Source organism: Capricornis sumatraensis, chromosome 7 (genome assembly GCF_032405125.1).
Source record: "Capricornis sumatraensis isolate serow.1 chromosome 7, serow.2, whole genome shotgun sequence".
Lineage (NCBI taxonomy): Eukaryota > Metazoa > Chordata > Mammalia > Artiodactyla > Bovidae > Capricornis > Capricornis sumatraensis.
In genome coordinates this window covers 119,838,164-119,864,788 of record NC_091075.1, presented here as the reverse complement: position 1 = coordinate 119,864,788, position 26,625 = coordinate 119,838,164, and the positions used below count along the sequence as shown (strand labels likewise).

Sequence of the window (26,625 nt, the reverse complement as noted above, 5' to 3'; positions counted from 1 at the left end):
CCTAGCCCTAACCCTAACCCTAACCCTAACCCTAACCCAACCACTAATCCTAACCCCTAGCCCTAACCCTAGCCCTAGCTCTACCCTAGCCCTTCTACAGTAGCCCTAACCCTAACCCTAACCCTTCTACCCTAGCCCTAACCCTTCTACCCTAGCCCTAGCCCTAACCCTAACCCTTCTACCCTAGCTCTAGCCCTAACCCTAACCCTTCTACCCTAGCTCTAGCCCTAACCCTAACCCTTCTACCCTAGCCCTAGCCCTAACCCTAACCCTTCTACCCTAGCTCTAGCCCTAACCCTAACCCTTCTACCCTAACCCTAGCCCTAACCCTAACCCTTCTACTCTAGCCCTAGCCCTAACCCTAACCCTGACCCTAACCCTAGGCTCAACAATTACATATGTTTTGCCACATTTGCTTATCAGTTTCTCTAAACACAGTTATTGTTGAATCATCTGATGGCTCAGATGGCAAAGAATCTGCCTGCAATGCAGGAGACCTGGGTTCGATCCCTGGGTTGGGAAGGTCCCCTGAAGGAGTGCTTTGGCCTGGAGAGTCCCGTGGACGGAGGAGCCCGGCAGGTGCTCACAGCAAGCGCCCTGCTCCCCTGACCCCAGGCCCAGCGGTCATGTATGTTTTGCCACATGTGCTTGTTGGTTTCTCTAAACACAGTTTCTGTTGAATCATCTGAAGTAGCTGCAGACCGTCTGCCTCGCTGCTCAGGTGACTCACAGCACAGGACGCTGGTGAGAAGATGGTCTCCACGCAGCTGCGGCATCGCGGTCACACCGAGAAGTGGACGCCATTCCGCGTACCGGCTCGCTTCCTGTCCCCTCTCAGCTCTCCCCGCGTGGCTCAGGAAGGTCTTCCTGAGCGTTTTCCGTCTGGGAGGCGGGTAGCTCCCCGCGTGGCACTGGGGTCCTCCCACCCTTTCGGGCTCCCCACGGCACAGACTTTTCCAGCCCACCCATCACTTGTGAGTTTTCCTGGTTCTTCACTCAGGGTGCCATCCACCTTTTCTGTGTCCCCTGTTCACCCCGAGGACGGGGCCTGGGCCCCTCCTGGGTTGAGAGGTGCCTCGCGGAGGCTGTGGGGACTCCGTGCCGTGCTGGCGGGCCGTGCGTCCCGCACTCAGCGCCGCCGGCACTCCTGTGCCCGTGGACGGGGCCGAGCTCTGCCCTGGGAGCGGCACCCGCTCGTGCCTGGGGGGCTGCCTCGGCCGCCCCGTCTGTGTCTGACGGAGGTGTCCAGGCACGTTTTGTCGCCGTCACGGGCGCACGGTGGCGAGTCCCACTCGGGTCAGCTGTGTTGCTTTTAGCAGACTTTATGAAAGGTTTAGTGGGTGGAAGGTTTTTGAAATCGTCAGGGGAAATATGAGTTTTGCCATGGAGGAGCGCTTCCTCTGGGTGGAATAACTTCCTCCGTACCCTGGAGATGGGAACTGCGAGAGGCAATTGTCTTCCCTGTTTCACAGCAGCCGCCCCAAGAAGGAACTGGGAGACAGGGTCTCCACACCGCTGCCGGGATGAGACCCATCAGACAGGGTGGTTCAGGGAGGCTGAGGTCCAAGCTCAGGGTGCCAGTGGGCTTGGTTCCTGGCCTGGATGGGCCTTCTCGCCCTCACAGGCAGACTGGCAGCAGGCTGGCCCCTTCCCGGCAGGATGCTCACCCGTCAGCCCCGACTCATGAGTCAGCCTCACAGAGGCCCCACGTGTGGAGACGGGATTGGGGCTTTAACACATGAGCTTGAGGGGCACAGTTCAGCCCACACCACGGGGCTCTCGCCTCTTCCGCTTGTTTACTAACCTGGTTCTCGTCTCTGGAGCTGGGAGAACGGGTGCCGGCTGAGAGCATTCCCAGAGGTGGTGGCTCCTTTGATTTTCATGTGTGTGGGCAACTCGCCCTTTCTGCTGGAGGCTAGCAGCTGTCATTTCTCCAGACCCTACTGTCTCATTTTCTATTGCTGGAAAACCAATTGCCACGAACTTAATGGCTTGAAAGGGCACCCACTCAGGTGTCACGGCTCCCTGGGTCAGAAGTCCGGCAGCACGCCGCTGACTCCACTGCCCAGGGCCCAGGCCGAGGTCGGTGTGCGGGGCGGCCCTTGTCAGGGACTCACCAGCAGGCCCGCCCTGGCCCGAGGCCCCGCGGTCCTTTGCCTGGGGGCCGAGGGTTGCCAGTGCGTGCTGCCGTGACCTGCCCTTCTGCCACTAGCTGAGAAAACTCGGCTCTGAAAGACGGCGCGGTTTGATCAGGCTTCTGGGTACTTGCCCTGTTGTAAGGTCAGCTGATCTGAGGCCTTAATTACATCTTCAGAAACCCCTTTAGCAGTAGGTGGGATAATTAGAGCAGAGGTGTGTGTCTCGTGGGGCCCAGGATCTTGCGACCATCTCAGAATTCTGCCTTTCATAGCCTTCCCTCTGGCCCCCCAAAATTCATACTCCCCAAATGTGAAACCCACTTGCCACTCCCTTCCAAGGCTCCCAGAGTCTCAGCCCCTGAATCCCCTGTCTGGTGTGACCCACCAAGGGCACCTGTGAACCGAGTGAGGTGGTGTTCTCCCTGGGGCTTCCCGGCACCTCGGGCAGGCCGGCTGGCCGTTGTAGCTCAGACGTGGGCTGGGGTGACGAGGAGTCGTGTTGAGGCACAGGTCTGAGACCCCATGGGGAGCTCAGCCCGGTCCCTGATTCCGCCTGAGGCGGTCTCTTTGGTGGAGGGGTCGCGTGTCTGCCCCTGAGCCGGGTTTGCCCAGCCGCCTGCCGGTGGGGTCTTGGGGCCTCAGCCCTGAGCCGTGCTTTCTGTGCTCCTGTGAAACTTGGACCTGAGTGGGCGGCGGGCGAGACTGTGAGCCAGGTCGACCCTCTGGCTGCACCTCCCTCCTGCCCCATTTTGCCTGCTGTCCCTGTCCTGGCCCACGTTCTCGAGGGTCCGGCCCGTGCCCTGCGCCCTCCTTGGTCCCCTGTCCGCATCCCTGGTCCCAGCTGGAGGCCGCATGCTGGGCTTGTGGGGCCCCTGCCCGTCTGCACGGCTCCGCCTGCCCAGGTCGGAGCGGGGACGTCTCTCCACACGCCGTTCCTCGGTCACCGCCAGAGCGGCCGGCCTGCCAGCGCCCCGGCGCTCCCTGCACTTCTGCTGCCACGCAAGCCCCTGCTGGCTCATGCCGTGCTTCAGGGCGCCCTGTGCACGCTCCTGAGGCCTCTGTCAGCCAGCGGGGTTAGTCGTGGCTGACTGGATGTAGAATTCTACGTCCCAAGTGTCTTTCCTTGGACTCCTTGGAGTCGGGCGCTGCAGGTGAGGAGGCTGGTGCCGGCGATCCCTCCTCCCGGCTCCTCCTGTCCCAGCGCCTTCAGCACTCTCCCTCGCGCCCTCGATGTCTTCAGGTTCGGGGACCTGCGTGCACGTGGGCAGCACCGGGGCCCTTGCCGTCTGACTCTCCCAGCTAGGGAGACACGCGAATCATTTTCTCCAGGTCGTGAAGTGTCGCCTGTGAGTGAGTGCGCGGATGACCTAGGAACGTGCGTGCTCCCGGCTCCAGACTGTCAGAGCTTCTTGTCTGTTCCCCTTTTCTGGAGCACCTGTTGGTTGGACGTGGCAGTCCTTCTATATCCCGTCTTTTCTACCCTTCGGACAGATTTTCTCAATTTCATCATACAGCCTGTCTGTTGAATTTTCAGCGTTCCTGGTCACGTGCCTGACAGTGTAATCTAGGTGTGAGTAATAGCAAAGTGGTCAGTTGAAGGTTGGAGGGGTAAGGCTCGGAGTCATTCGTGTGGGTGTGGATCTTAGGATGGTCTCGAAGAGCTTACTGGGGAGGGGATGCTCAAGACAAGACTTGCTGGGAGTGAGCCAGCACGTGGGCCCTGGAGCGGGAATATTCCGGCTGAGATTGCAGTCCTGCAAGGACCCCAGGCGGGACTGCAGGTAGAGTGTCCTAGAACTGCAGGGGCCCGCGGGGCTGTGGAGCTCCCTGAGCTTCGCAGGACTTCACCGTGGAGGTCCCCCGAGCCGCGCTGAGGGGGGCACAGCCAGCGTGGACGACCTGGGCAAGCAGGGCTGCTGTGAGTGCACAGCCCTGGGCTGGCCGTCCTACGGGACTCCCGCAGACGCCTTGCTGCCGCCAGACAGCGTTTGGGTCCCATGACCAGACATGTGCTTGCCTGGTGACAGTTGTGTGAGTGAGGTCACCGGGGCCCGGCGTGGACAGGCCAGCCGTGGGGAGAAGGCCTTGGGGGACCCGACAGAGCAGGGCTTTTCCCAGGCACGTGCTGGGGACTCGGTGCAGGCGGCCTGGCCTGCTCCCCCAGGCGGAGGGGTGGGAGCTGAGTATAGGGCTCCGCTTGGCGTGGCTGTTCAGGAGAAGAGGGCATGTGCAGGGAGCAGGGGCCACACTTGGTCAGCTCTGCGTGAAGATAAACGGATAGGTTTCCTGGAGTTCTTAGAGGGCGTCAGGAGTATTTCAGGCTGACTGGACACCGGCTCTGGGGCGGGCTCCCTGCTGGACGTGGCGTGCTGCGGTAAGGAACACACCCCTGTGGGGTCACAGGGCACAGACCTTGGGAAGCTGACAGCAGGGGGACGAGATGACACACGGGCTCAGCCTCGAGCGTGGGTGGCCCGTCCCAAAGCCTCGCTGCTCTCTGATGGCCCTTTGAGGGTGGACTCCCGGGCATGCACACAGCTGAGAGGTGGGCGAGGCCACTGGGGACGGAGCTGGACACGGGTGGGCCCCGACGTGGATGGAGGCCCTGGCGTGAACGGGGAGACTGACAGGGAGCGTGGGGAGGGCTTGGCTCATCCGCAGTCGGGCTCCTGCGATTGGTTTCTGGGGGGCATCGGGGTTGCTTTTCTGAGGTTGTCAAGCGTGCCTGTGGAGAAAGAATTGGTGGTACACGTGGTTGGGGGCGTTCTGGTGGCTCTGCCGTCCATTTGGGAGCCACAGTGATGTCCAGGGAAGGCCCGTGGGCACAGAGGCTGGTGGGGGCTCTGGTGTTGGGATGAGGATGAAGTGAAGGGGCGGAAGACTGGCCCCCCAGCGCAATGGAGGCTCGGACAGGGCAAGCGGGCACAGGTGACGTCCTCAGTGGGTGTTTCCCCAGCGGGCCATCCACACAGAGCTGTGGCCACTGCTCCTCACGGCACCCTTGGTCCCACACCCCCGAGGGACAAGGGCAGGTGTCTGTGGGCAAGGGGGCTGAGAGTCGGGGTGGGCACCACTCACAACAGAAAGGGTGAGCTGCCCATCCATGTGGCTGCTCGGTGAGTCTCAGGAGGCTGCCTGGCCCTGTCTACACAGCGTTCAGAACCAGGGCCCACGGGGCCCTTTAAAGTATGTGTCACTTGTCAGACATTTCCCAGGGAAGCTGTTTTATACATTTTCAGGCTACTCTGAGCAATTCTGTGACAATAAATTTGATGACCAGTTTCCTAGGAAAGTAAAGCTTAGCAGCACTAACTGCAAAATAAATTAAAAAACAGTAAGGTTCTCATAAGGTATGTCAATAGAAGGCAGCATGACCAGGGTGGGCTTGTATGGGGAGGTGGTTCTTTCTCGGGGGTCCTGAGGGCAGGGAGCAGGGTCCGGCTGTGGCCAGAGCCTCCAGGAGAAGCCATGGGAGGCCCCTGGTCACACCCGGCCACAGACACAGTCAGAGAGCCTGGACTGTGCTTGTCTTGGCACTGGTGTGGGGAGGCATCCTCACAGCAAAGAGGGTCTGAGGATGCCTGTGAGTGTGGATGAGGCTGTGTGTGTTTGCAGTGTCGGCAGAAGTGAGGATGAGGGTGTGTGTGTTTGCAGTGTCAGGCGGAAGTGAGCACGAGGGTGTGTGTGTGTTTAAGGTGTCAGGCGGAAGTGAGCACGAGGGTGTGTGTGTGTGTAGTGGAAGTGAGGGTGAGGGTGTGTGTGTGCAGTGTCAGGCGGAAGTGAGCACGATGGTGTGTGTGTGTTTGCAGTGTCAGGCGGAAGTGAGCACGAGGGGGGGTGTGTGTTTGCGGTGTCAGGCGGAAGTGAGCACGAGGGTGTGTGTGTGTGTGCAGTGTCAGTGGAAGTGAGGCTGAGGGTGTGTGCTTACAGTGTCAGGTGGAAGTGCGGATGGGGGTGTGTGTGTACAGTGTCAGTGGAAGTGAGGATGAGGGTGTGTGTGTTTGTGGTGTCAGTGGAACTGAGCATGAGGAGGTGTGTGTGTGTTTGCAGTGTCAGGCGGAAGTGAGGATGAGGGTGTGTGCTTACAGTGTCAGGTGGAAGTGCGGATGGGGGTGTGTGTGTACAGTGTCAGGCAGAAGTGAGGATGAGGGTGTGTGTGTTTGTGGTGTCAGGCGGAAGCGAGGATGAGGGTGTGTGTGTTTGCGGTGTCAGGCGGAAGTGAGCACGAGGGGGGGGGTGTTTGCAGTGTCAGGCGGAAGTGAGGATGAGGGTGTGTGTGTGTGTGCAGTGTCAGTGGAAGTGAGGGTGAGGGTGTGTGTTTGTGGTGTCAGGCGGAAGCGAGGATGAGGGTGTGTGTGTTTGCAGTGTCAGGCGGAAGTGAGGATGAGGGTGTGTGTGTGTGCAGTGTCAGTGGAAGTGAGGATGAGGGTGTGTGTTTGCAGTGTCAGGCGGAAGTGAGGATGAGGGTGTGTGTGTTTGCGGTGTCAGGCGGAAGTGAGCACGAGGCTGTGTGTGTGCAGTGTCAGGCGGAAGTGAGGATGAGGGTGTGTGTGTTTGCGGCGTCAGTGGAAGTGAGGATGAGGGGGTGTGTGTGTGCGGTGTCAGGCAGAAGTGAGGATGAGGGTGTGTGTGTGCGGTGTCAGGCGGAAGCGAGCACAAGGCTGTGTGTTTGCAGTGTCAGGCGGAAGTGAGGATGAGGGTGTGTGTGTGCAGTGTCAGGCGGAAGTGAGGATGAGGGTGTGTGTGTTTGCCGCGTCAGTGGAAGTGAGGATGAGGGTGTGTGTGTTTGCGGCGTCAGTGGAAGTGAGGATGAGGGGGTGTGTGTGTGCGGTGTCAGGCGGAAGTGAGGATGAGGGTGTGTGTGTTTGCGGTGTCAGTGGAAGTGAGGGTGAGGGTGTGTGTGTGCGTGGTGTCAGGCGGAAGTGAGGATGAGGGTGGGTGTGTTTGCGGCGTCAGTGGAAGTGAGGATGAGGGGGTGTGTGTGTGCGGTGTCAGGCGGAAGTGAGGATGAGGGTGTGTGTGTTTGCGGTGTCAGTGGAAGTGAGGGTGAGGGTGTGTGTGTGTGGTGTCAGGCGGAAGTGAGGATGAGGGTGTGTGTTTGCGGTGTCAGGCGGAAGCGAGCACAAGGCTGTGCGTGTGCAGTGTCAGGCGGAAGTGAGCACGATTGTGTGTGTGTGTGCAGTGTCAGGAGGAAGTGAGCGCGAGGCTGTGTGTGTGCGGTGTCAGGCGGAAGTGAGGATGAGGGTGTGTGTGTGCGGTGTCAGGCGGAAGTGAGGATGAGGGTGTGTGTGTTTGCGGTGTCAGTGGAAGTGAGGGTGAGGGTGTGTGTGTGTGGTGTCAGGCGGAAGTGAGGATGAGGGTGTGTGTGTGCGGTGTCAGGCGGAAGCGAGCACAAGGCTGTGTGTGTGCAGTGTCAGGCGGAAGTGAGCACGATTGTGTGTGTGTGTGCAGTGTCAGGAGGAAGTGAGCGCAAGGCTGTGTGTGTGCGGTGTCAGTGGAAGTGAGGCCAGTGGATGTGCCTGGCATGCCGGGAGCAGCAACGAGTGCTGCCGGTTAAGACTAGGAGGGCTTTCTCCTGAACTACACTCAGTGAAGAGCTCCAAGCTGTGGCTAGTGGCTGTGCTTGCTGCTTCCATGCTGCACGACAAGCCTGGTGTGTTTTCCTGGAGGAGGAAAGGGGCTATGTGTGTCACACAGGCGTATCGTGGGGCTGTGGCGTCCGGGGTGTTGCAGACGGGTGGACAGGTCTGGGCAAGGCAGTGGTCCGAGGTGCGTGGTCAGAAGAAGGGCCTCTTCGTGCAGGAGTGACTGCTGCTGAGCTCTGGAGTGGCCGAGAGGTGTGCGGCGTGCGGCCTGGCCCTTCCGCAGTGTCCGGGGCTGAGGCCAGCGGCTGGCCCCTGCTGCTTCCCCCGGTGGCAGGAGCCGTATGGGAGGGGTCAGTGGCTGCAGGTGGGCAGTGGCCTTATATCCTGGGGGGCTGGCGATGTCCTTGTCGCCGGGACTTTGTGGAGTAGAGGACAGAAGCCTGGGCGGGGAGTGACTGAGTCATGGGGTGGGGTGTCCTGTGGAGGCAGGTTCTGTCAGGAGGGAGGTGTGGAAGGTTCCAGATGAGAAGGGCTTGCTGGGACCGTCAGAGCCCTTGAGAAGCAGGAGGGTGGGGCCTGGATCAGCCTGGAGCCCAGGGAAGGGGGTAGAGGTGCCACCGTGCCCTGGGGGAGCAGCCGAGGGGATGAGGCCACAGCAGGATCAGGGCCCCGGGGGCAGCCAGGCCTCAGCCACCGTCTCCAGCCTGGACGGGCTTGTCTGGGCAGACACGTAGACGCTCGGCAGGCCCGGGGCGTTGAGAGGCTGAGGGGTGTGCCCCAGGTGTGCAGACACACGGATGGACTCCTCAGGCGCAGGGCTGTGGGTTATTTCAGCCAAAGGTCACAGCAGAATCTGTGGAGGAAGCGGCAGATGGGACGAGCCTTAGGGGACCCGGCACCGCGTCCAGAGCCCTCTCCCCAAGTAGTCAGGATGGACGTGCTCAGCGACGGGAAGGGCTGTCGCCCCAGAGACCAGGGCCCACGAGCTCTCACGGAGGCACCTGCTTGGCAGGCCCTCAGCTCCCGAGGACCCCGCTGAGCTTTCAGGGAAGCTTTAAGTCACTGGTGGAAACTGTCACCAGCCAGGTTCCCAGGTGCCAGCCACGGCCGTCCCCACTGGCCTCTCCCTGCCGAGCCTCAGCGGTCAGCCTGGGAGCGATACGAGTCAGTGCCCCGGCCACGCTGCCTCCGCTCGGGACAGCCCAGCGGACGGCGCCGGTGTCGAGGGTCATGGGGCCAGAGGACGGCGCCCCGGGGCCCCTGGCTCGAGGAGGGGCAACCGACGGCCTGAAGTGTTGCACTGTCGTTTGGTTTCATTTTATAAAGCTAAAGATCTTGTGTTCACACATATCGAGAAGGCGATGGCACCCCACTCCAGGGTTCTTGCCTGGAGAATCCCAGGGACGGGGGAGCCTGGTGGGCTGCCGTCTATGGGGTCGCACAGAGTCGGACACGACTGGAGTGACTCAGCAGCAGCAGCACACAGACAAGGCACTGTATCTGCCACTCGGGACACCCTGACACAGCGGACTCAGGAGGTGTCAGCAAGACGGGTCGGGGCAGGGACCCGTGCGCCGCGGCGGAGCTGCCCGGCGGGACGGCAGAGCTGGGGTCGGCCAGGCAGGGCGCGTGTGTCCTCCCCAGCTCGCGTCGTGCCTCACATGTCTGGTCTCCATCCGCCTGGAGTCGGCTGTTCGGGGATGCTTGTCAGGAGATGCCTGGGATAAGGGAGAATTCTCACCACGAGGAGTGATGCTTGTGTTCGGTGGGTTTTTGGAAAAGTGTGCTTTTCAGGGTGGCGGTCACCGCACTGAAGTGCCCGGTTTCATGGTGCAGTTGCTGTCTTGGAGCACCTGTCCGGTCATGCATCCTGCTGGCGCTGACCTCGGGTTGCCGCTGCGTCGAGGAGACACACAGCTGCAGCTGCTCCCCACAGGCGGCTGCTGGGAAGAGCACTCTGCAGTCAGACATGACCCTTCCAGTGGATGGAAGTGTTAGTGTCACTTAGATGGAGAGCTTTGTTCTGGCGGGGAAGTTCCTTCTGCTCTTAACTTGCGGAGAGTGTGTGTCTCTGGGGAGATCTTAGCATCTCACTCCTTTTAGCTTTTGTCAAGGATGGCATTTGTTTCTTACACGGAGCCCCTCAGGTTCCAGGGCGCCCCCCCACACTCTGCAGGCGATGCTGCTGCTGCCGGTGGCCTGTGCCCCCCAGGGCCCTGGCCTGTGCTGTGCAGCCTCGCCCCCAGTCGGGAACACCACCCGCTGTGTGCTCGGGCGGGTCCTATCTGGGGCAGGCTGCCGCACGCAGGTTTGGCGGAACCCGCCTGGCTCAGCGTCCTTAGGGGTCCAGAACTCTCAATTCTGTTTCCATTCACCTCAGTTCTGGTGAGCTGTTTTCAAGCAACTTGTCAAATTCCTCAGGTGTCTTCACCTCTGTTAGCGTGAAGGTATTCCTGACATTCTAACGTTGCTCAGAGGTGACTGTAGGGAGGTGTTCTGGACCCCCGTTCTCCCGACCTCCTCCGCTGCTCGGTTTGTCCTGTTTGTCACCTGCGGTGTCTGAACGGTGTGCCTGCTCGTGGCGTTCATCACTTACTGTCCACCTTCTCGAGAATGTCGGCTCTGGGGATCTGTGTCCCTTGCCCACTGACCTCTGAGGTCGCACGTGCAGCGTCCGCGCCTGTGTCACTGGCCGCGTCTAAGCGACGCTAAGTGCAGGCCCCCTCCCTGCCTCCCCCCAGAGCTCCGGGAACGACTCCGGCCTCCTGGCCCTTCAGCTCCGTCTCCCCGACGGTGGCTGCATCCTGCAGGGCCTGATTGCCCGCTTCTCTGCTGCCGCTTGCCCCAGCCCCCACTGTGCTCGCTGTCCGTGGGCCTGGCGCCACCGTCCGCACACACACGTGCCCGTTGGCATGTCTGTCCCCTGCGGTGACCCAGAACCCACGTGGAGCCTGTGGGCATCCTCGTGTGGCTTCCCCGGGTGAGCCGCCCTGGGGACACCTTCCGGGGCGGGAACTGCGAAAGCAGCCGAGGAGTCACATGGCTGCTCTCCCAGCCTCCCGCCAGGTCACCCAAAGCCCACCGCCTCCCCGGGAGCGTCTCTGGGCCCCCGGGCACATGGGGCAGCCCCAGCTGTCCCCGGCCTCCCCACCACCACCAGCCCCCAGGCCTCGAGCTGCCAGGCTCCTCCCGGGGCCTGCCCGCGTCTCCGTGGTTCCTGCGGTGCTGGGCCGTCCACCAAGCTTGCTTTTCTTTCTGTTGCTCCAAGCAGGTAAAGGAGAGACCTGTTGGCCTGAGCCGCTGAAGCTGCCTGTGCGGGGCCAGGCTCCGTGGAACGGCGCACGTGGGTGACGCCCCATCCCTGTGTCTCCACAGGCTTCAGAATGTAGCAGAAGACCTGGCTCTGTGTGCAGGTAACGCTGTGTGAGCTCTGAGCCTTTGTGTTCAGTGCGTGTGAGTTGATTAAGCTAACCTCGAATTACACTTTGTTTTCCACTTACTCTATTGTAGCCGTAGAAAAAGTCAGTGCCTTGTAGCTCCTTTAAATTTCGTCTCTGACGGCTCCAGAGCAGGTTCGAACACAGTGACTCACATACATTCCAGTTTTTTCTGATCAGTATTTCTGATCAGCTCCGTTTTGCTGTCTGCTGTGGGGCTCTTCATAGCTTCCGCCAGAAACGTAACTGCAGGGCTGCGTACGTCGCATAAGTGACGTGACCTTGAACAGCAGGTGCCATTTCTATGCTAGAAAATGGAAACCCCGCAAGAGACGCAAGGAAGGCGCAGACGTGAGGAGCCACAGCGCGGAGGGCGCGGCGGACAAGGCGTGAGCGCGGCGCACCCGTAGGCGCACCAGCCGATGCAGAGGCAGCAGGAGGGACAACGGCCTCGAGGAGGTGGGCACGGGCCTCCCGCGCGGGCCCCCGGGTCCTGGCCGAGGCGGGGCGGCCGCGGGCGTTGGCTGCTCGGGAGTGTGGCTGGCCACGCACCTCACTGGCGTGGGGGGCCGCAGGGGCAGAGCTGGAGGCCGGGCCCCTCGTGGGGCTCAGGCTCTGGTAGGGGCCTGTCAGACCTGATGCCAGGGGCGCCGCTGCAGGGGGGTCCTCGCCGGGGTGTCACCCGTCACGCCTTCGGGGACACACAGGGCTCTCTTCCTGAGGACCCTGCCCTCCTCGGGGGCTGCTGAGTGTTGGGAGGCCTCATGTGCCTTCGCCCCCTCGGTGGAGCCGTCCCCCCCTCGGTGGAGCCGTCCCCCGCTGGCCCCGCTGAGGCTTCCTGAGTCAGTGTCCCTGCAGTTGTCCTCGGGTGGCGACCCTCACTGCCAGGCTGCCTCCCACTTACCAGCTCACGTTCTGTGAGGAAGTGCGCCCCTCCCTTGCCTGTCTGTCCGTGTGGCCTCACAGGCTCCGGCAGTGCTCCGCTGGCCACCAGCAGTGATGGTTGCTGTCCCGGCTGTAAGCACAGGCCCATCAGTTCCTCGCCCACCCGGGCCGGCGGAGCGTCCAGGGGCACTGGCTCCTGTGGCAGAGGCAGGGTGGGCCCTAGGCCCAGGGCTGCCCCGCCGCGGTCACTCCCGGGGGGGCGGGGCTGAGGGCGAGTGGGCGTGTCCACGCATGCGCACACGTCTGTAAACTGGGCATGCCCACACTCGTGCACACACGTCTGTAAAGTGGGCATGTAGAGCAAGTAGGCATGTCCACACTCATGCACACATATCTGTAGAGTGGGCGTGTCCACACACACACATCTGTAGAGTGGGCGTGTCCACATACACACATCTGTAGAGTGGGCGTGCACACACACGCACACACGTTTATAGTATGGGTGTGTCCACACTTGTGCACACGTCTGTAGAGTGAGTGGGTGTGTCCACACTCGTGCACACACGTCTGTAAAGTTTGCGCGCCCACACTCATGCACTTACGTCTGTAGAGCGGGCGTGCACACACACGCACACACGTTTGTAGTATGGGTGTGTCCACACCTGTGCACACGTCTGTAGAGTGAGTGGGTGTGTCCACACTCGTGCACACGCGTCTGTATCTGTTTGCCTGCTGCCGCTAAAGATGAGTTCACGCCGACCTTGACCCTGGTCTGTGTGACTTGGAGCCGGTTTTGGCCTGGCTGTCGGGCTGGGGGCACGTGTGAGCCTGTCAGGCGTGTGAACAGTGCCCAGTGAGTCAGAATGCTGTGCTGGGTTTGGTCAGGCAGGTGGTAGACTGCACCCCGGGACCCGGCGTCCAGCGGAGTTCTCAGTCGGTGCCTTCCTGTCTCTGCTTCGCTTTGCTGGGCAACGAATCTGGTTCCTCCCACCTTGCGTTACCACCCGTTTCTTCCAGCCACACGGGCCTTTCTTCATGGAGCCGGTCTCAGCAGGTCCGAGCAGTCAGGCAGGCTCCGCTCAGCACCTGGTGACTGTGACACCGAGTGCCTCGCCCCTCAGACTTCGGTTTGCTTCCTGGGGCCCACGGAGCCCCTGTGGGAATGACCCTTGTCTCTCCTGACAGCTCGGAACCACTCGGGGCTGCGGGAGAGGGCTCGCTGGTGGGGACCCCATGCTGGCTCTCGCCTGCGAGCCTCCTGTCCTACATGCTGTGACGATCATGGGCGTCCTTGCTGGTGCAGCAGGCCTCGTGTTTCCAGGTGGCCTGTGCCCGGTGCCCCAGGCTGTGTCGATGGTTGCTTCTGGGCCTGGTGTAAGGTGACGGTTTAGTCTGGTCGGGGCCTCCCCAGGGTCCAATGTGGCCTCATCTGCCCACCCAGCTGTCTCCTTCCCTCTGCCTGTCCTCAGACAGCGCTGAGCCGGGAACATCTGCACGGGAGCCAGGAGCCGTGTGCTCTCGTCTGCAGGTGAGGCCTCGCTGTGCCAGGCCAGCTCAGTGCCCAAGGCTGCCATGGGCCTCCTGGGCCTTGGCCTCCATCTCCCAGGGTGTTTCTGCCTCTGGGCAGAGTTGTCAGTGATCCTAGTTGTGGAAGCTCCTTGCACCCTGCACAGCATAGCATCCAGATGAGTGTCCTGCTCGAACCACAGCGAGTGTCCCGGAAGCTGGCGGCTGAGTGAAGCCTCAGGGTCTCAAGCTGGCTGGTGCTATCGCCTGGACACCCAGGGCTGCAGTCCAGGCGTGGGCGGCGCTGCTCGTGTCAGAGCTTCCGCTCCTGGAAGCCGCTTCCCACTCACAGCCTGCAGGCGGCTTCTCCCACATCTCCTCTGAGGCTTTTGCGCCCCAGAAGGGCCCCGTGGCAACACGGTCGCCTGGGGATTCCAAGGGGGATCCCGTCTCAGGAGCCCTTTGCTCTGTGAGGTGACACACAGGTTTGGGGAGGACATCGTGTCTTCAGGGCTGTTTCTCCCACGCAGCCTGCTGTCAGGGCGGCGATGACAGACCCTGCCCTCGCGAGCCGGTGGTCTGAGAGGGGAGCCAGTCAGAGCCGCTGCGGCGCTGGGGTGGAGCGGCGCGTCCTCACCCCGACACGGTCACGCGCGTTTGGACTTAGGATGCTGTCGTGTGCTGTGCTTCCTTGGGTGGGGCACGGGCCCCGACCGCTCACCTGTATCATCTTATCGGAGGAGCCAGAGCTCCAGACGGACCCTGTCCTGCCCCGCACAGCCCGCCAGCTCCCTGGCCTCCCCTCCCGCAGCTCCAGAAACCTCTCCTGCGCCACCTCACCAGCTGACCTCGCGGGTTCCGAGCAGGAGGAGCGGTCGGGCGGCCTGGAAGGAGGGGAGGAGCACGTGTGCGGCCTGGTGCTGCCCCAGGAGGGGGGACCTGGCCCACTGGGGGCGACTGCCTGTCTCATGGCGGAAGCAGGGTTGCAGGGTGCGGCCCTGGCCTAGTGGGAGCAGGGGGACCTGACCTGGTGGGAACAGGGGGACCTGGCCTGGTGGGAGCGGGGGGCGGGACCTGGCCTGGTGGGAGCCAGTCGGGGGGGGACCTGGCCTGGTGGGGGCCGGGGGGCTGGACCTGGCCTGGTGGGAGCCAGTCGGGGGAGACCTGGCCTGGTGGGAGCGGGGGGCGGGACCTGGCCTGGTGGGAGCCAGTCGGGGGGGGACCTGGCCTGGTGGGAGCCGTGGGAGCCAGTTGAGGGGGACCTGGCCTGGTGGGGGTGGGGGGGGACCTGGCCTGGTGGGAGCCGGGGTTGGGGGGACCTGGCCTGGCGGGAACCGGGGTGGGGGGGACCTGTCCTCAGCCCTCCTCATGCTGAGCTCCTCCTGGCCACACTGGAGCTGGATTTACGTTGAACCTGAACCTTTGATGAAACATCAGACTACACCATACTTTGGTTAATATGCTTTTTTCTGTTGCAGAAGCCAAAGATGCTGACCAGAAAGATTAAACTCTGGGACATAAACGCCCACATCACCTGCCGCCTGTGTGGGGGATACCTCATCGACGCGACCACGGTGACCGAGTGTCTGCACACATGTGCGTGCAGAGCGTTCCGTCCTCTAACACTTGGGCTTCTTTCCCCAGAGCATTTACTCAAGCACAGAGCAAGACCCGGCAGCAGAAATAAAGGAGACCCTGAAAATGAATGAGAAGAGTTATCTGAAGTTAAAACACTGGGGGTAGTTTCAGTATAAGAGGTATCATTTGAGAAAGCTAAATAAAAGCAAGGGAAACTCAGTTGTTTGTATGTAACAGCTAAAGCACTACGTGTGGTGTGGCAGAATATCGGTCTCTAGTGGCCCAGAGTGTTTATTTTTGCCGTTTGCAAACGAATTCCTTAAACCTTGTGCTCCCTGCCCACCACGGCCGCTGGCCTGTTGCAGGCTTTAGCTTGCAGCTGGTGCTGAACTTGGGTGTCCTCCTCCTTCAAGCGCCGCCCCTCTCCCCCCGCCCCACCAGTCTTTACCAGCAGGCTGGGTCCTGGAGGGCTGGCCCAGGGTGCTGAGGGCACTTCCTAAGGTTAAGCGAATCCTCTGACAGTGAGGATCTTTGATCTTGTATTTCTCACTTTAGAAGATGCTTGCCAGTTTTGATAAAAATTTTATTTTAAAGGTAATTGTATTTTAGATATTGGCTTACAGTGCTTTATGTTACATTCACTGAATCTCATCCCATTTGGTCACGCAGAGAAGTTCTGGTGCTCTCTTAGGCTAACGTAGAATTTACCTGTTCCCTGCTGTGACGGGCGCCCCGTGATGGGCATGAGGGCGCCTTCCCCCTCCGGTCTGTGTCCTCCGTGGGAGGTGGGCCCAGGTGACGGGTGGCCCGGGACAGGGGGCCAGTGGGAGGAGGGCCCCCGCCCACTGCGGACGCCCGCCCCCCCGCAGTCTGCCGCAGCTGCCTGGTGAAGTACCTGGAGGAGAACAACACCTGCCCCACATGCAGGATCGTCATCCACCAGAGCCACCCCCTGCAGTACATAGGGTGAGCGCCTCGGGGCGGGGGGCCGTGCCGGAGGGGCTCTGCAGGAGGCGCGCCGGGCCCATTCCGCCCCCGTCCTGTCCTTGCGGCTCCACAGAGCTTTAGGAGAAGGCGGGGGGTCGGGGAGTAGGAGGTGCAGAGGATGTCGTGGGTGCTGGAGGCTGGCTCTGGGGTGTGTGTGTGTGTGTGGTCCACACGTTCACATCAACAGGAGGGTCCAGATGGGAGAGGTGCTCCTTGCACAGGTCCTGGCCAGGGACGTTTGAGAAAGCCCCCCTGGTCTGGCACAGCCCGAGACTGCCTGACCCCTGCAGGGCTTGAGAAGCCAGCGGGTGGGGGCGCTGGTCGCCAGTGGGTCCTGCCTGTGTCCTTCTCTGAGTGTTCTCAGCATCTGGAGTCCACACTCTGGTGTGTCAGCTTGGACCCAGTGTCACTCTTGCTGGCACAGACATTCTATGAGTGCAAACTAGAAGCAGAATTCAACTGAAGTTCCAGTTTGTGATTGCGGAGTGTGTTATTGTTACATGGAAAAGGTTTGAGAATTGGAGGATTGACGTTTCTGGCTAACCCACCTGTTCTGTTCTTTTGCCAGTCATGACAGAACCATGCAGGACATTGTTTACAAATTGGTCCCAGGCCTCCAAGAGGGTAAGTGTCAGAACCCCCCCCTGGACCCCCGTGTCCTCAGTAGGGCCTCCAAGGGCCTTTTCACTTGGGGGTCCTGGCTTTGGACGTCTTGCTTGGCCTGGCCTGAGCTCCCTGCCATCTGCTCGCTCGTCTCGTCCACCCTCGCTCACGCGTCTCTCTGCGTTTGGGGGGCACCCAGTGCCCGGCATGTGTGCAGCCCTGGCCAGGCCCGGAGGTGCAGAGCGGGGGGCGCCTCCTGCTTGTGCTGCCCAGAGGTGAAGCCAGGAGCCCTGTGTCAGCCAAGTTTAACAGGATTTAAACGTTAAATACAAGCTTTAAGTCAATCTTACGAGACTTGAAATACTATGTGGTATAAGTACCCTGAGAGTGGGAATGGATATTCTCTCCACAGTTCTGAGCCCTGAGACTGTCCTGTCCTGGGTGAAGGGTGGTCCACTCAGAGTGGGTGCTGGCTGGTGGGGCGGTGCCAGCTGATAAAACCTAGCTTTCTTTCCAGATACGAGGCAGCGGTTCATTAGGGAGTGCTTTCTCACCGTTGTGTTTCAGAAGGTTATAATTTAAAGAACAGGCTTCCTCTGTTAGCTCAGTAGATGTCACATCTGACTTTTAAGACACAACTTAGGAAGCAATACTGTTAGAGTTTTCTTCCACTGTTCGCAGAATTCATTCAGGAAAGAACTTAAGTTTTCTGAGTAAATATTTTTAGAAACTGTCATCTTTTTGATATTTGAAGGGTTTTCTACTTCCATGGTGCCTCAGATGGTAAGGAATCTGCCTGCAATGCAGGAGACCCGGTTCCGATCCCTGGATCAGGAAGGTCACCTGGAGAAGGGGATGGCTACCCACTCCAGTGTTCTTGCCTGGAGAATCCCATGGACAGAGGAGCCTGGCAGCTGCAGTCCATAAGATCACAAAGAGTCGGACATGACTGAGCAACTAACACTTTCTTTTCTAGTGCTGGGGAAAGGCAAAGAATACATGAAAATAAAATACTGATAGTGTTAAAAATTATTCTAGGGTGTCTTAAACACGCTAAGGTCTCATAAAGCACCCGGTGTGCTTACGACCTGGAGTCCAGAGCTGCCGGCTTGGCCCTTCTCCCTGTTGTTTCATCTAGAGAGGTTGCCATTTGTTCCCCAGAGAGGAGTCTTCTTGAAGCAGCACCTCTGTAAGCTGGGAGAGTGGTGCTGACTCCGTGTCAGCGTCAGGAGCTCGTGGGCGTGGCCGTCCTGTCTCTCACGGTTTGGCTGATCCCAGGCCCTCGGTCCCCAGCTTCCCGTGTGCGGGTGGGATGGAGAGGCCCCTCCCAGGGGGGACAGTCCACAGGACTTCACGGGTGTGGTCCTGCGGAGCTGCAGCTCATGAGCCCCGGTTTCTCAGTGTGTGTCCCTGCGTGTGTCCCAGAGTCTGTCCTAGGGTGCGTCCCAGCATGTGTCCTTGCATGTCACTGGTGTGTGTCCCTGCGTGTGTCCCTGCATGTCACCACCGTGTGTCCCTGTGTGTCCCAGCGTGTGTCACCTGCATGTCATCGGCATGTGTCCCTGCGTGTCACCTGCGTGTGTCCCCGTGTGTGTCCCTGCGTGTGTCCCCGTGTGTGTCCCTGCGTGTGTCCCCGCGTGTGTCCCCGTGTGTGTCCCTGCGTGTGTCCCCGCGTGTGTCCCTGCATGTGTTACCGGTGTGTGTCCCTGCATGTGTCTCCGGCGTATGTCCCTGCGTGTGTCCCCACGTGTGTCCCTGCGTGTGTTACCGGTGTGTGTCCCTGCGTGTCTCTGGTGTATGTCCCTGTGTGTCACTGGCGTGTGTCCCCGCATGTGTCCCTGCATGTGTTTCAGCGTGTGTCCCTGCGTGTGTTACCGGTGCGTGTCCCTGCGTGTGACTCTGGTGTATGTCCCTGCGTGTCACCAGCGTATGTCGCTGCGTGTGTCTCTGGTGTATGTCCCTGTGTGTGTCCCTGCGTGTCACCAGCATGTGTCCCTGCATTTGTTACCGGTACGTGTCCCTACATGTGACTCTGGTGTATGTCCCTGCGTGTGTCCCTGCGTGTCACCAGCATGTGTCGCTGCGTGTGTCCCCGCGTGTGTCCCCGTGTGTCCCCACATGTGTCCCTGCGTGTGTTTCAGCGTGTATCCCTGCGTGTGTTACCGGTGCGTGTCCCTGTGTGTGTCTCTGGTGTATGTCCCTGTGTGTGTCCCTGCGTGTCACCAGCATGTGTCCCTGCGTGTGTCCCCGCGTGTGTCCCCACATGTGTCCCTGCGTGTGTTTCAGCGTGTGTCCCTGCGTGTGTTACCGGTGCGTGTCCCTGCATGTGTCTCTGGTGTATGTCCCTGTGTGTGTCCCTGCGTGTCACCAGCATGTGTCCCTGCGTGTGTCCCCGCATGTGTCGCTGCATGTGTCCCAGCACAGCAGTTAGGTTAGATTTCTCTTGTGCTTCCGCGATTGGGAGGGGTGGTGGTGTCTCACGTGTGCTGTTGAGCGGGGTTCTGAGGCTCTACGGTCCCCCTGGACATGTCTGCTGCACAGGAGGAGGCTGGCAGGGAGGCACGCTTCTGATTGGCCTAGCCCACATTACCCGGTGCTACGCATGCAGGTGGTTTCTGATACTTCAGTGTTGGAAATAGGCTTTATCTCCTTAGGCACTTACCTGATTATTTCTTTGGGATACATTACTAGCAGTTTATGTAAGTCACCTTGATTCTGGGAAATATTGAGGGCAGGAGGAGAAGGGGGTGACAGAGGATGAGATGGTTGGATGCCATCACCGACTCAATGGACATGAGTTTGAGCAAGCTCCAGGAGGCAGTGAAGGACGGGAAGCCCGCAGGCTGCAGTCCATGGGGTCATAAACAGTTGCACACAGGTTAGCTACTGAACAACAACCTTCCTGAAAAGTTACCCCAATAGACATTTCTATACCTGTGTGTATCTGACATCGAGTCTTGTTATTTTCAATTCTTTTTCATTTAGATAGGTAAAAATTAAATAGGAATTAAAACCAGGTACAGACAGACCTCAGAAATACCGCAGGTTCAGCTTCAGACCATTGCGATAAAGCAAGCATCGCAATAGGGTGAATCACATCAATCTTTTGGTTTCCCAATGCATATAAAAGTTATGTTCACATTATACTGTGGGCTACTGAGTGTACAATAGCATTATGGCTAAAAAGTAGTGTACATCTCTTAGTTTAAAACACAAAACGAAAAAAACTAAAATAATAGCATCAAAGTCCCGATCACCGCTATCATAACAAATATTATCACAATGAAAAAGTGTAAAATACTGTGAGTGTTACCAACGTGGTGCAGACTGGGTTTTGTGTGTTTGGTCCCGGTGCCCCCCCGCTCTGCGCTGGCCCTCACGCGTCAGTCAGTTCTGAGAGGCCTCCCTGCTGCCGTCTTAGCCCGCTGCCGCACACGTTCGTGTTTTTCCTGCACAGTCAGGTGTTTTGCAGCGTCTGCCTGGCTCTAGGACGTGACCAGGGCATGTTCCTGGCCCTCACAGAGCTTGTGGTATTTAGGGAGAGAGACGTATAGTGACTTGAGCTCTACTGGGTCACCGGCCCGTAGGTCTTTTCCACAGTGCGCCTTGCGGTTACCGGTCTGGGTTAGATGTCCTTTGCTCCCTGCCACATGGCCCTGAGCAGCGGCTGCCGCTTTGTTACCTGGGTGTGACCCGCCCCTCAGTAGCCGCCTGTGTCAGAGTCGGCCCTTCCCAGGGGCGTGCGAGGACTCAGCCTGGACAGCTGTCCTCTCGCCGCCCGGCCCCACTCGTGTCTGAGGCCGCCGGGCAGGAGGCTGTGTGCTGCCCGCCTCCATCGCCTCCATCCAGTGGAGACTCCTCCCCTGTGGGGGGCGGCTCAGGCACACCTGGAGGCCTGTCCTGGGGGAGCCAGTGGCACCTACACTCACGGGGCCCGGGCCACACAGCTGGCAGCCTTCCTGGGGCACGGTCTAAAGTCGTCATTTCTCATGGGTAGCAGCCTTCAGACCTTTTCATCCAAACCTGCCCTTTTTTCATGTGATTGTGTGCAGAATTTTAATATAATCCATCACCTGCCTAAGATTAAGGATTACATGTTGACTTTTCATAGCGGAAATGAGAAAGCAGAGGGAATTCTACCACAAGTTAGGCCTGGAAGTGCCTGGAGATGTCAAGGGGGAGGCGTGCTCTGCAAAGCAGCACCTGGACCCCCACCGGAACGGTGAGTGCCTGTCTCCCCTGCACGCGCCCCTGCAGGCTGCTGACGGGCGCGCTGGCACCAGCGCCCGCGCGGCGCTGACGGGCGTGGGGGCCGCTGAGAGGCGGGCGCCCGGTCCCAGGGCTTATGTGCTGGGCCGCAGCGGGGACCTGCGGGGGCCCCGGCGCTGCCTGGAGGTGGGGTGTACGGGACCACATGAGCACGACGGGCCCCCAGGGCTCTCTCCCGGTTTGCCTGTTTGCTTGCAGAAAGGCCAGCTTCTCCTTGGCTTTGACAGAAAATTAATGGTGCATTGAATCTGTACGTATTGTAACAGTTTCTTCAAACCTTTGACTCCATGGGCCGCACAGGTGCCTAAGCACTGTGGTCTCTTCTGTGCACCTCTGAACACCTGAGAAGGGGAGGCCTTGGCTGCTGACCCAGAGGAGCGGGCGCTGCGCACCTGCAGGCTCGGGGCCCGGGGGTGAGGCCCCGAGGCAGCTCGGGGGCCAGGAATCCCATCTTTGCCGAGCTGGAGGCCAGACTTTTAAAGCCGTGCGGGACCAGCGTGAGCTCTGGGAGCCGTGCTGTTGGGCAGAGGTGAGAGGCGCCGCCCGGGTGGTGCCCGGCCGCCAGCACCCTGCCCAGGAGCCCCGGCCGCGCCTGCCCCCGCCGCAGCCTCGCGAGCGCGGCGACTGAAGCCCTGCCGACCGGCGCTCCTCCGACTCGGGCGCGCGTGCCTCCCGTCCCCGTGGGGCTTCACAGCGCGTGAGCGTTCTGTCGGGAAAAGCAACAGTTTACCACTTTGCATGTTCTGATTCAGTCTTTTCTGTTTCTGCTGAAAGGAGAAACCAAAGCGGATGACAGTTCGAACAAAGAAGCAGCAGAGGAGAAGCAGGAGGAAGACGGTGATTACCACCGGAGCGACGAGCAGGTGGGCGCGCGGCCCGGCCTCGGGGGCTCCCCTGACAGGCAGGGCCGGGAGGAAGGGAGCCGGCGGGCTCCCCTGACAGGCAGGGCCGGGAGGAAGGGAGCCGGCGGGCTCTCCTGACAGGCAGGGCCGGGAGGAAGGGAGCCGGCGGGCTCTCTCCTGACAGGAAGGGCCGCGAGGAAGGGAGCCGGCGGGCTCTCCTGACAGGAAGGGCCACGAGGAAGGGAGCCGGCGGGCTCCCCTGACAGGCAGGGCCGAGAGGAAGGGAGCCGGCGGGCTCTCCTGACAGGCAGGGCCGGGAGGAAGGGAGCCGCCGCCTCTCTCCTGACAGGAAGGGCCGGGAGGAAGGGAGCCGGCGGGCTCTCCTGACAGGAAGGGCCACGAGGAAGGGAGCCGGCGGGCTCTCCTGACAGGCAGGGCCGGGAGGAAGGGAGCCGGCGGGCTCTCCTGACAGGCAGGGCCGGGAGGAAGGGAGCCGGCGGGCTCTCCTGACAGGCAGGGCCGGGAGGAAGGGAGCCGGCGGGCTCTCCTGACAGGCAGGGCCGGGAGGAAGGGAGCCGGCGGGCTCTCCTGACAGGAAGGGCCGGGAGGAAGGGAGCCCGCGGGCTCTCTCCTGACAGGAAGGGCCGGGAGGAAGGGAGCCAGCGGGCTCTCCTGAGGGGCAGGGCCGGGAGGAAGGGAGCCGGCGGGCTCTCCCCTGACATGCTCTCCCCTGACAGGAAGGGCCGCGAGGAAGGGAGCCGGCGGGCTCTCCCCTGACAGGAAGGGCCGAGAGGAAGGGAGCCGGCGGGCTCTCCCCTGACAGGAAGGGCTGAGAGGAAGGGAGCCGGCGGGCTCTCCTGAGGGGCAGGGCCGGGAGGAAGGGAGCCGGCGGGCTCTCCCCTGACAGGAAGGGCCGGGAGGAAGGGAGCCGGCGGGCTCTCCCCTGACAGGCAGGGCCGGGAGGAAGGGAGCCGGCGGGCTCTCCTGACAGGCAGGGCCGGGAGGAAGGGAGCCCGCGGGCTCTCCTGACAGGCAGGGCCGGGAGGAAGGGAGCCGGCGGGCTCTCCTGACAGGCAGGGCCGGGAGGAAGGGAGCCGGCGGGCTCTCCTGACAGGAAGGGCCGGGAGGAAGGGAGCCGCCGCCTCTCCCCTGACAAGAAGGGCCGGGAGGAAGGGAGCCGGCGGGCTCTCTCCTGACAGGAAGGGCCGCGAGGAAGGGAGCCGGCGGGCTCTCCTGACAGGAAGGGCCACGAGGAAGGGAGCCGGCGGGCTCCCCTGACAGGCAGGGCCGAGAGGAAGGGAGCCGGCGGGCTCTCCTGACAGGCAGGGCCGGGAGGAAGGGAGCCGCCGCCTCTCTCCTGACAGGAAGGGCCGGGAGGAAGGGAGCCGGCGGGCTCTCCTGACAGGAAGGGCCACGAGGAAGGGAGCCGGCGGGCTCTCCTGACAGGCAGGGCCGGGAGGAAGGGAGCCGGCGGGCTCTCCTGACAGGCAGGGCCGGGAGGAAGGGAGCCGGCGGGCTCTCCTGACAGGAAGGGCCGGGAGGAAGGGAGCCGGCGGGCTCTCCCCTGACAAGAAGGGCCGGGAGGAAGGGAGCCGGCGGGCTCTCCTGACAGGCAGGGCCGGGAGGAAGGGAGCCGGGGGGCTCTCCTGACAGGCAGGGCCGGGAGGAAGGGAGCCCGCGGGCTCTCTCCTGACAGGAAGGGCCGGGAGGAAGGGAGCCAGCGGGCTCTCCTGAGGGGCAGGGCCGGGAGGAAGGGAGCCGGCGGGCTCTCCCCTGACATGCTCTCCCCTGACAGGAAGGGCCGCGAGGAAGGGAGCCGGCGGGCTCTCCCCTGACAGGAAGGGCCGAGAGGAAGGGAGCCGGCGAGCTCTCCCCTGACAGGAAGGGCTGAGAGGAAGGGAGCCGGCGGGCTCTCCTGAGGGGCAGGGCCAGGAGGAAGGGAGCCGGCGGGCTCTCCCCTGACAGGAAGGGCCGGGAGGAAGGGAGCCGGCGGGCTCTCCCCTGACAGGCAGGGCCGGGAGGAAGGGAGCCGGCGGGCTCTCCTGACAGGCAGGGCCGGGAGGAAGGGAGCCCGCGGGCTCTCCTGACAGGCAGGGCCGGGAGGAAGGGAGCCGGCGGGCTCTCCTGACAGGCAGGGCCGGGAGGAAGGGAGCCGGCGGGCTCTCCTGACAGGAAGGGCCGGGAGGAAGGGAGCCGCCGCCTCTCCCCTGACAAGAAGGGCCGGGAGGAAGGGAGCCGGCGGGCTCTCCTGACAGGCAGGGCCGGGAGGAAGGGAGCCGGGGGGCTCCCCTGACAGGCAGGGCCGGGAGGAAGGGAGCCGGCGGGCTCCCCTGACAGGCAGGGCCGGGAGGAAGGGAGCCGGCGGGCTCTCCTGACAGGCAGGGCCGGGAGGAAGGGAGCAGATGGGCGCATGGCCCGGGCCTCGGCCGGCTCTCCCCTCAGAGAGACGGGCCGGGAGGAAGGCACAGCAGAGATGGTGGTGTGCCAGTGGTTCTCCGAGTCTCCCCCCGACCATCCTCCTCCTCCCCTTTCTCCTCCTTCTCCGTTTGGCTGCACAGCTTGTGGGATCTTAGTTTCTAGGGGCTGAACCCGCGCCCTCAGCAATGAGAGCACCGCCTTGCAACCGCTGGACGGCCGGGCACGTCCCTTCTATGGCTAATTGCCAGAGTGACCCCTGCCCACTGCAGAATGCTTTAGGAACGAAACAGTTAAAGCAGATGTCTTCAGTGGGGAGTGGGGGGATGGCGTCTTCCACACAAACTGCAGTGAAAATAGCCAGGACACAGCCTGCTGCTGGTGGCACTCACTGCCAGGGGTCAAGCGAGAATCACGGGGCCCTCCCGGCGATCCTGGTGGGAGCGTGACGGTGTCGCACCTTCCCGTCGCGGGCTTCTCTTAGCGCACCTTGACTTGGCGCCTCCAGTGGTCCTCACACGCCCTGATGGAACAGTTGTCTCATCAGCGTCAGAATAAGAAAATGTCAGCCCTCACTGTCCCTCAGCGTGATTTGGGAGGTCCCGGCCCCAACAGTGAGGAGACGGGAACGTGAGCTGGGCGTGCTGTGACTCTCGGGCGCACACCTGTGACTCAGCTCCTCGAGGTGCTGAGACCCCTTTTCCAGTGGTAGGACCAGCGTGTCAGAGTCAGAGGGTGGGTGGCTTTGTTCAGAAAATTAATAAGAACTTTAATGCAGCCTAGCAATAAATGTGAGAGACCAAAACAAAGATGCCAGAACCTTCTGGAAGAACACAGAGAGAATTGCATAACTGGGTGTTCCTGGATGGAAGGTTGACCTTAGGATTCGAGTTCTCCCGAAATTAATCTCAGTGGTTGTGATTGTAATCAGTTTTATAAATAAGAATGTAACCAACTGCTTCTGAAGCTCATCTGAAAGAGGAGAAAGTCAGCAATCGCCATGAGAACTTAGGGTCTTGGCTGTAGCAGAATATATGTGTAACATATCCGCACACACACATTTATACATATAGGCTCCTTAGGAGACACTGAGATTCAGCTCCAGACCATTGTAGTAAAACAAATCATGAGTTTTTTTATTTCCCAGTGCTTATAAAAGTTATGCTTCCACCGTATTGTGGTCTGTCAAGCGTGAGGTTTTGTTATATCTAAAAAACGTTGTTTAGTCGCTAAGTTGTGCCCGAGTCTTTTGCAACCCCATGGACTGTAACCCTCAAGGCTCCTCTGTCCATAGGATCTCCCAAGCACAAATACTGCAGCCAGTTGCCGTCTCCTTCTCCAGGGGATCTTCCCAACCCAGGGATCGAGCCCACGTCTCGTGCATCTCCTGCATTACAGGCGGATTCTTTACCACTGAGCCACCCAGGAAGCCCTCAGTTCAGCTCAGTGCAGTGCAGTCGCTCAGTCGCGTCCAACTCTGTGCGACCCCATGAACCGCAGCACGCCAGGCCTCCCTGTCCATCACCAACGCCCAGAGTTCACTCAGACTCACGTCCATTGAGTCAGTGATGCCATCCAGCCATCTCATCCTCGGTCGTCCCCTTCTCCTTCTGCCCCCAATCCCTCCCAGCATCAGAGTCTTTGCCAATGAGTCAACTCTTGGCATGAGGTGGCCAAAGTACTGGAGTTTCAGCTTCAGCATCATTCCTTCCAAAGAAATCCCAGGGCTGATCTCCTTTAGAATGGACTGGTTGGATCTCCTTGCAGTCCAAGGGACTCTCAAGAGTCTTCTCCAATGCCACATTTCAAAAGCATCAGTTCTTCGGCGCTCAGCCTTCTTCACAGTCCAACTCTCACATCCATACATGACCACAGGAAAAACCATAGCCTTGACTAGACGGACCTTAGTCGGCAAAGTAATGTCTCTGCTTTTGAATATGCTATCTAGGTTGGTCATAACTTTCCTTCCAAGGAGTAAGTGTCTTTTAATTTCATGGCTGCAGTCACCATCTGCAGTGATTTTGGAGCCCAAAAAAATAAAGTCTGACATTTTCTGCTGTTTCCCCATCTATTTCCCATGAAATGATGGGACCAGATGCCATGATCTTCGTTTTCTGAATGTTGAGCTTTAAGCCAACTTTTTCACTCTCCACTTTCACTTTCATCAAGAGGCTTTTTAGTTCCTCTTCGCTTTCTGCCATAAGGGTGGTCTCATCTGTATATCTGAGGTTATTGATATTTCTCCCGGCAATCTTGATTCCAGCTTGTGGTTCTTCCAGTCCAGCATTTCTCATGATGTACTCTGCATAGAAGTTAAATAAGCAGGGTGACAATATACAGCCTTGACATACTCCTTTTCCTATTTGGAAGCAGTCTGTTG

General features: G+C 60.5%; 1 protein-coding gene across 2 annotated transcripts in view; it reads left to right on the top strand.

The window, feature by feature from the left end:
- PCGF3 (polycomb group ring finger 3) overlaps window positions 1-26,625 on the top strand; it is a 55,438-nt gene that overhangs the window by 5,221 nt on the left and 23,592 nt on the right. Inside the window, exons 2-8 of one of the 2 annotated variants that reach the window (XM_068975005.1) lie at window positions 11,099-11,136; window positions 11,472-11,619; window positions 15,030-15,147; window positions 15,999-16,095; window positions 16,685-16,740; window positions 20,831-20,941; window positions 21,763-21,851. In XM_068975005.1, the coding sequence (XP_068831106.1) occupies window positions 15,039-15,147; window positions 15,999-16,095; window positions 16,685-16,740; window positions 20,831-20,941; window positions 21,763-21,851 (462 nt within the window). In that variant the 5' untranslated portion in view covers window positions 11,099-11,136; window positions 11,472-11,619; window positions 15,030-15,038. Of the gene's footprint in view, window positions 1-10,994; window positions 11,137-11,471; window positions 11,620-15,029; window positions 15,148-15,998; window positions 16,096-16,684; window positions 16,741-20,830; window positions 20,942-21,762; window positions 21,852-26,625 lie in introns of both variants that reach the window. The other variant, XM_068975004.1, reaches the window with a different exon arrangement.